We start from the raw sequence: 8933 nt of genomic DNA on the forward strand, positions 1-8933 counted from the left end.
AAGGACCCAACAGTTCTAGTAGTTCCCTCCAGAGCAAGCAACAGCGCAACTATAGAAATTCCTTAATATATTAATATGGGGAGGTAACCAATCTCAGTGGGACTTGGGAGTAGAGCAGTTATACAGTTGTTTGTGAAAATGTACCATGCATCTAATACTCTACCTGTCCGGTGTACTCAGTGACTGGGTCCATCTGGTAGACAGTGATAAACAAGATCAGCATCTCTTTAGATGTCTGAGGCGTCATTTTGTAATCCTGGATGAGCTGAGACTGCAGCAAACACACAAATACACACAAACACACACAAACACAATCACAGAGATAAAAAAAACAATGAATTTAAGATGCCATATGTAAGACTAATTTTCTGAAACTGACCCTATGTTTGAGTAGTACTACTTAAAGCAGGTGATTAAAACAAATCTGCCTCCTCTGGCACCACCTACAGCCTTTAGTGCAATTTGCAAAAACCTACCACTCCCTGTTCAGATCCTTCAATCAGGGCAGGAAACGGGGGGGGGGCTTAGGAGACCATTTTGGGCTTTAGCGGAAAGGGGGGAGGGAAGAGGTTGATGTTGATGTTCTAATTCTTTGGCTAAGTCCTGGATCTTCAAAATCCTACAGCACATTAAATGTATGTACCAGCTTGATGTGATGGTTTAATTATTTAAATCCCATCTCTTTTATCCAAAATGCCCAGAAATGTAAATAATTAAGTCAGCACCAAGAAAGCACGGAGACACACCCATCTGTCGTAGGTGCATGTTGTACTTAGAGTACCTTTTTAAACAGATGTACAACATCATGTTGGAGACCGTATTTGGTGATGATGTCATTGTTCTGTGTCACAACAAAGTTAACATCAGGAAGGTCGATGGCTGCAGCGTAAAACACCTGGACATACTCGTGGTTCATCTCCTACACATAAACCATAAACACACACACATCTGTTACTCAGACAATTGATAACAGTCACAACACCAGTGAGAAGCTGGAAAATTGAACAGTCGGTATTCACCTTAAAGAATCCAACCACCGTCAGGTCCTCTGAGGCTTCTAATTGGCTCAGATCAGCGATGAGGTCAGCAGCAGACCCAGCTCTCCTTTTAAGCCACGTCAAGATGGACGCCGAGCTCTTAGGAACTTAATCACATTCACAAATAATATTGAATAAATATTTTTGGGGGAAATATTTACTTTCTTGCTGAGATTTAGATAAGAAAATGAATTCCAACCTGGCCTCTTAGTTACCTGTGCGAGGTCTGCTACTGTATCATTTAAAGTTGACAATGAGACTGCAGTAGCAGTAAACACTCAGCATAAGTTAAGCAATTTTCTTTTTGAATGGATGTGTTTTGGTCTAGAATTAGGATCCTATTACTTCTGATAACTCCAGCTCCATTCATCTTTGGCTGATAATAATGTACGTATGAATGATATATGTTATTTGGACATACCAGGACATGGCACAGGGTTGTTTTTATCTCCAGAAAGGAACAGCCTGATTGTGGCGAGGCCTGTCACATTGAGTTCTTTAGCCAGGTCCTTCTCCTTTGCCACATCCACCATGGCCAGTTTGACCTCTGACCCCTGGAGCTCTGCAGCAGCATCTTCGAAAACAGCTGAGATACGATGGCCTTCTCCGGACAGAGGAGCATCTACACACAGAAACAGATGCACATGGTAAGCAGTGGTGGAAAGTAACTAAGTACATTTAGTCAAGTACTATACTTAAGTACAATTTTGAGGTACCTGTAATTGTACTTTACTTTTACATTCATTTTCTGCTACTAATACTTCTACTCCACTACAATTCAGATGTAAATATTACTACGTATATAAATTTGATTACTTTTTAATTTCATTTTCCAGATTCCGATTAATACAAAATATAACAGACTAGATATATTATGGTATCATTACTGCACATGAACAAAACTTTACCCAGCAGTATACGTACAGTGTATAAAAAACATACGTAGATAAATTAAAATTTGCTCCACCTTTACCAGCTGCAATAAATAAAGGGATGTACACATTAAAGCCCCAATAATTATAATCCAATAAAATCACATATCATTTTTAAATGAAATCTGAAATCTTTTACCTATGCTACTTTAATAATAGTAATGCTAATATTTATTTTTAAATGCATGACTTTTACTTGTAAGAGAGAATTTCTGTGTAGTATTGGTACTTTGACTGAAGTAAAAGATCGGAGTACATCTTCCAGCTCTGACTATAGTGAATGTAAATAAGGACATGATGATCATTTAGTTGCTCTTTTAATCAGTCATTTGTATGCTTATAGACTATATGAACCTGTCAAACATATCAAGCTCCAGCTGTGTGTGTCTTTGTGTGTGACTTACAGAAGTGCACCAGCAGCTGCTTATATTTTCTCAGTGCCCTGTTGAAATTTCCTTTCTTCAGCTGTAAAACTCCATCTTTCTCAGGGAATGATTTGTCTGCTTGTCGGTCGGGTTGTTTGTCAGCGACGACAAACACACAGAGACAGAAGGCCGTCACCCCGAGCAGCAACTGTGTCCTCATGACGGTTCACCTACAGACTGAAACGCTGGACACTGGAGCAATCTTGAATGGAAGGTATGAAGGGAGTGGTGAAATGAAGCGCTGATATGTATGTGTGTGTGTGTGTGTGTGTGTGTGTGTGTGTTCCAGTGCTGAGCTGGTGGTTGTGAATGCTTTTGTTATCTGCCAACTAGACCCACCGGTCTGTAGCTGATTAACTTTCCTATCTGAACCCTGCTGTATCTCTGCTATTGGCTGCTGCTCATATCAAGTATATCACTAATATCTAAATGCCCTTTGTCTAACACTGTTAGCTTCAGCAAGGTCAAAATGGAAGCATACACACTCATTAAACACACACACATTATGCTCAAACATCAACCTCACAGCTTTGTCAACCGAGGCTGTCTTTGTTTTCCCTAGAATGATAAATAATAATATAAAAATATTTCAATTAAAAAAAAGAGTCCAGCTTGGCAGGGGCACAGCAACGACAGGTAAAGCTGTGCTTTAATAAGTCATTGCAATGGAGTGCAAAGATTCAGCAGCACAGGTACCGCACATATCCTTCAACCATAACCTTCACCCTGATTTCTACCCCTGTTAGTAACTCCATCTTTATAGCACAGTATATATCAATGCTGGGCTGTTAAAGGAATTTTGAGAAATATGCTTTCTTGCAAAGAAGAGAAGATTGATAACATATTCTCATACAGTCTCTGTCTGTAGACGTGAAACTATAGCTAGAAGACGGTTAGCTTAGCATTATGACTGGAAACAGCTAGCCTGGCTCTGTCGAAAGGTAACCGTGTCTGCCAACCCGCGCATCTCTAAAGCTCAATAGTTCACATCTTAGTTCTTCTACAAAAGCCTTGGGTAGATTGAATGTCATGTAAAAACATGGGCATTATTGCCATGTTCACGTCATGTCGTTAAGTTATTACGAGGAGTCGAGACGGAAAACGTTCAGTTCTAATTTGCAGTCAGGAGTGTCAAAAAACTGCTGGAAACATGGTTTCAAAGCTTCAGTGGTAGTTACATCTAAATAAAAATCCAATATTTACACAAACACAATCAATTCAGTATCAAGTCAGTGAAAATAATTTAATCATAAAATATAATAATAGAACTGTACCATATGATACAAATCTGTTTAATATAGTATAGTTAATAACTTGTCGTTATGGTGGTTATTTTACCTTTGGAAATTAAGGTAAAAGCAACTTTGTGACATAGAATTGAATTTGAAATTGACTAAGTATGTTAGTATGTATAGCATGTAAATAATATGAAGACACCATGTGTATTTTTAACCAGATCATTTTGAGTCAAAGTATACACAAAAAGTTTTTGTGTTTCTCGACTGATATTTCAAATTACAACTTGTCAATAGGAGTAAACTTCACTCATCTAAATGTGTTTTTACACCCTCCAAAAACTGTATTGTTTTACTTCTAGTTATTTGGTTGTGTACCTCTTTGTAACAAACGTTCTGTCAATTAATTTGAGGTTTAGCAGATTTCAAGCCTGTGTTAATACTTGACAGATTGTTGCTTAGAAGCCCTGCCCACCCGCACGGGCGTGTGTTCGCTTGCTCTGGTTGATTACACCTGTGCGTGTCGATGCTGGGCAGAGCTGGAATTGCATCAGGTCACCATACTTCCATGTACCAATATGAATAATTAAGGTGTTAGTTTCACTGCTGTTGAATTTGAATGTGCGGGCCTTTGAAAGAATAATTATGCAGAAAAATGCATCCGAGCCTGTTAAATCAATGTGTTTTTCAATAGGCATTGTTTGCTTAAAAGAAAATCATGTCTGGCATTCAAGTCAGGAGAAGTTGCCTCATTCATCATCAAAAGTAAAAATGAATGTTAGAGTTATATACATTAGAAAAAGAAAAAAAAATATTACAGATTTTGTTATTTCAGTATTTAAATATAGAAAATACAATTGTATGTACATTTGAATGGAAACCAAAACAAAAAAACATGAATTAAGTCCATGGACCGGACATTATCTTGTTCTTTATATATTTCTGTGCTCTGAAAAGTTATAAAGAATCCTGCACACATTTAGTAAATGCACATGCAGGGATGGATTCAGTGTTCTCTTTCTCTTCATTGATTTGTGTTAAAATTCTCACAGTACATTCTAACAAAGGGTAAAATGCCAACTTTTTTTTATGTATAAAAAAATGCTCATGTGCTGTGCTTTACAATGTAAACAAAACTGTGTCATAAATGTCAAAGAAAGGTCATAAAAAATTTAAATTTTTTGATATCATAAACTCACCCTCTGTGTCTTGTAAACTGAAGTTTTGTTAGCCACAAAAAAATCACATAAAATCCTCCTCATAGAAACTTCTTAAACGGCAGAAGCCAGTCCTCTGTCCATCTCTATGTTCAGTGTACTGTAAATACCTTAGATTACATACACTTATCATCACCTAAATACCTGCATGCCCTATGTGCTTATGTATCTGTGTTGTGACAAAAATATGTCATGAGTGGTATGGGGACAAGGGGAGCCTTATCAATCCTCAGTGTCATCTTTTGTATATGCCCAAATGCTTTCCACACCGTGGGCAGGAATGATGGACATCTTGAAGACTTCGTAGCCCAAACGGAATCAGACAGCAGCCACAGATGAACCTGAAAAACACAGACACACGCAGGTACAAAATACAGAGATGACGCTTTGTTTAAGCTGGTTTAGCAATCTGATGTTAAATATTCAAGCATTTCTACGTCAGTGTCTCACCCCATCAGTGTGATAAGCAAACACATGCACCAGGCAACGTTCCCAGGCACGTATGTGACTTTAGAGGTGACCACATGGTGACAGTGTGGGCAGGATACCAGACCAGGGATGTCTCCCAGATGTGTTATTAAGACGGGGACAGGCTGCGGTTGCGTTACGACTACTGTTGGCTGGGGTTGTCTGCGTCTGTCAGAAGCTCCAACTGGCATTCAGAGGGTACAGGAAGGACAGAGCAGGATGGCATGAACAAAATTAACATGACATTTGTTTTCACTCCTTTTGGTTTGCATACCCTATTAAGAGCAAGAGTAAATATGTAGCATTTATTACTTTGTGTAAGTTGATGGGTTATGAGTCCAGTGTTTTGTGAACGGGACGTCCCAGCCGTTGGCAGAGTCAGTACAGGAAAAGAATCTGGCTGGGTTGTTACTAGAAAAAAAGTAAAATGTCCACATTAAATTTGTAAATGCATCTTTTTCTTTCCAGACTCCAGAGTAAAACAGTATTTTTCTTCCTCAAAATGCAGCGTTACCAAAACAGCATCCAGAGTATATAATCTTAAAACTCCAGCATGGTGTTTCAGGGGTAAATAGACTGCAGTACAGTACCGCCTTTCTACTTTACTCAACAACACACTTAACAATTTGCCTTTCATTCACACACATTCATGCATGCACGCTGGCAAAACAGCCATGCATGGCGCTGGTCTGCAACTTGGGACTCAAGGACAATTCAACATGCGGACAGGAGGAGCCAGGGGATTGAACCTGCAACCTTTTAATTAAAAGGGCGACAGCCGCCTCTGAACTGTTAAACCAAGCATTAACAAAACGATGATGTGAACCAGCCCAGTGGGGGAAGGGATGTGTGTGCCAAAAGGTAATAAGACAACCTTTATTGGCCTATAACTTTCTCTGTAATTGCTAATGTTAACACGGCTGAATACACAAAATTTAAATTGTATCAGAAGACATGAAATAAGGATTTAGTCAGGTGGGTTTTGTTTGACAACTGAAAAAAAGGCAAAGAAGAGATTCAGTCATTTTCACAGTGTTTCAATTTGGACGGATGTCTCTACAAATAATGACACCTGTTCTCGTTTTCTTAAAGATAGACACAATAAAACACCTAAACAACAGCAAAACAGCAACATCTCTCCTTTACTTTGCTCAGTCTCAGCTCCTTAAAAAACCTTTCTGCCCCCTCCTGCTCTCTGTAATCACCCATACTGTTTGCAGAAAGATTAATGCTCGGAGACAGAGAATCAAAAGATGTCTTTTCAAATTTAGCCGGCATGGTGGGAGTATTTTCTGTGCCACCTGATGAGTGGTAAAAGAAATAGGGAAAGAAAGCAGTGGGATTTTCTCTTACCCGCTTCTACATAGGTGGGAGGAGGTGTTGAAGGGTTGGTGAGAGAGGAGTGGTAGGAGGTGATAAGTGCTGCTGTGCCCGGACCAGAAGGGTGGAGAGTGGCCTCCTCATATGAAGGTGGTTCCATCAGGAGATCCACCAATCAAACAAGAACCTAATGATAATGAGAAGATACAGCAGATGATTCACATGTAATCGACACACAAAGACACACTCTTGCACATCAGTAAGGACGTCTCCTGGACAAGAAGTCTCAGCGGCGCCAACCATGAGACCCTGCAGCGCATTGTGAAGGCTGCTGGGCGGATCATTGGTGTCCCACTCCCCTCACTCCTCACATTGTGGGTGACCCCAGCCCCCCTCTTCTGTTCAACATCTACATGCTTCCACTGGCTCAGATTATGGAGAAAAACAAAATAAGTTTACCATAGTTATGCGGACGCACACAAATTTACATAACCTTATCGCCAGGGGACATAGTCCAATCAAAAAACTGACTAAGTGCATCAAACAAATTAATGACTGGATGTGCCAGAACTTCTGATTAATGAAGGAAAAACTGAGGTGGTTGTTTTTGGAAAAAAGAGGAACGATTAAAAGTCTGCGCTCAGCTTCAAACACAATTTTAAAACACAAGACAAGCCAGAAATCTTGGTGTAGTCATGGACTCAGACCTGAATTTTAACAGCCACATTAAGACAATAACAAAGTCAGCCTACTATCACCTTAAGAATATATCAAGGTTAAAGGACTTATGTGTAAACAGGACTTGGAAAAACTTGTCCATGCTTTCATCTTCAGTAGACTTGACTACTGTAACGGGGTCTTTACGTCTCCCTAAAAATCAATCAGACAGCTACAGCTGATTCAAACGCTGCTGCTCGAGTCCTCACTAAGACCAAGAGACTGAATCACATCACTCCTTTCGAAGTCTTTACACTGGCTTCCTGTGTCTCAAAGAATTGATTTCAAATACTCTTGCTAGTTTATAATCCCTTAACGGTTTAGGTCCAAAATACATTTCTGATCTGCTACTACACTATACCCCCCCGACCTCTCAGGTCATCTGGGACAGTGTCACTTTCTGTCCCAGAAGTCAGAACTAAACAGTGAAGCAGCTTTCAGTTTCTATGCTCCTCTATCTGGAATAAACTCCCAGAAACCTGCAGATCCGCTGCTACCTCATTCTTTTAAATCAAGGCTGAAGACCTTTCTTTTTGATGCTGCCTTTCTTTAAATGAATGCTCATTTCTTTAAATTTCTTATGCTGCACTGTAACTTTTATTCTTGTGTTTTATGTGTCCTACTGTTTCTATTTTAAACTGTCTATTCATGTGTTTTATTGGTTTTTAATGCTTATGATTTTTAACTGTTTGTACTTGTGTTTTATCTGTTTAACTGATTTCGTGTAAAGCACTTTGAATTGCCCTGTTGCTGAAATGTGCTCTACAAATAAAGCTGCCTTGCCTTGCCTTGCCTTGCCTTACACATGCTCTTCAGCCTCCTCTCATCTGGGAGAAGGTACTGGAGCCTCCGAGTCTGTTCTAAAACAAATCAGCAGCATAGTGTTGCAATATTTTCGGTGGCAATGCTGTATCGATACACAGATGCCAAGCATCAACCTTTTATTATGTATGTGCTGGTCGGTTTGTCTGCTTGACAATCCCATTTTGCAGCACTACAATTGAAGTGAGATAAACAAACAGAGAAATGTATCTGTTTAGATAAAACAGATGTTGACAAAGTTTCCTTTTAGGGGCATCATTTGAAATTGAGAAAAATTGGAAGTTGGAAAAAGGTTGTAAATTGCAATATATCGCAAAGTATTGTAATATATTTAAAATCACAATAATATTGTATCGTGACATAAGTATTGTGATGATATTGTATTGTGAGGCCTCTGATGATTCCCACCCCTTCTCGCCAGGCTGTCAAAAAGCTCAACACCTTCCAATCTCAACCCCCCCCCCCAGTAACTACATTTTTATTTGCTCTGTATGTCTGGTACATATCGCAAAATTGACACCAAAGTTGATTTGACCTGCTGGTATTTAGTGTAGCCTAGTAGAACCTGTTAGTTGATCTGTTAGTTAACAGGATCAGTATAAAAATGGACTTGGCGTTGACAAAATTCACAACATGCAATTGGAAGGTCTCAAAAAAAGTCATGGAGGAGTCAGTGGAGACTGGGAAAAAGACCAAGAAGGACACTTACATCCTAATTTACCAGAGACCAGTTTACAAAAGGGTTTAAAAGGCTGGTGAG

General features: G+C 39.3%; 2 protein-coding genes across 6 annotated transcripts in view; both read right to left on the bottom strand.

Moving 5' to 3' along the window:
- Positions 1–2922, bottom strand: part of zgc:136472 (protein disulfide-isomerase) — a gene marked incomplete at its 3' end in the record, with an annotated part of 5475 nt that extends 2553 nt beyond the window's left edge. Inside the window, 5 exon segments of the mRNA XM_032540566.1 lie at positions 164–271; positions 782–919; positions 1020–1144; positions 1459–1659; positions 2374–2922. Coding sequence (XP_032396457.1) covers positions 164–271; positions 782–919; positions 1020–1144; positions 1459–1659; positions 2374–2554 — 753 coding nt within the window.
- Positions 2923–3618: 696 nt separating this feature from the next.
- The window catches only part of si:dkeyp-75b4.8 (lipopolysaccharide-induced tumor necrosis factor-alpha factor homolog), a 7558-nt gene continuing 2243 nt past the window's right edge, over positions 3619–8933 (bottom strand). For 3 of the 5 annotated variants that reach the window (XM_032540586.1, XM_032540576.1, XM_032540596.1), the window contains exons 2-5: positions 6668–6821; positions 5627–5725; positions 5297–5498; positions 3619–5187 (exon numbers count right to left, since the gene is read on the bottom strand). In XM_032540586.1, the coding sequence (XP_032396477.1) occupies positions 5082–5187; positions 5297–5498; positions 5627–5725; positions 6668–6794 (534 nt within the window). In that variant the 5' untranslated portion in view covers positions 6795–6821 and the 3' untranslated portion in view covers positions 3619–5081. Of the gene's footprint in view, positions 5188–5296; positions 5499–5626; positions 5726–6667; positions 6911–8933 lie in introns of those variants that run through there. The other 2 variants (XM_032540618.1, XM_032540607.1) reach the window with 2 other exon arrangements.

The sequence above is a fragment of the Etheostoma spectabile genome, chromosome 2, assembly GCF_008692095.1.
Source record: "Etheostoma spectabile isolate EspeVRDwgs_2016 chromosome 2, UIUC_Espe_1.0, whole genome shotgun sequence".
Classification (NCBI taxonomy): domain Eukaryota; kingdom Metazoa; phylum Chordata; class Actinopteri; order Perciformes; family Percidae; genus Etheostoma; species Etheostoma spectabile.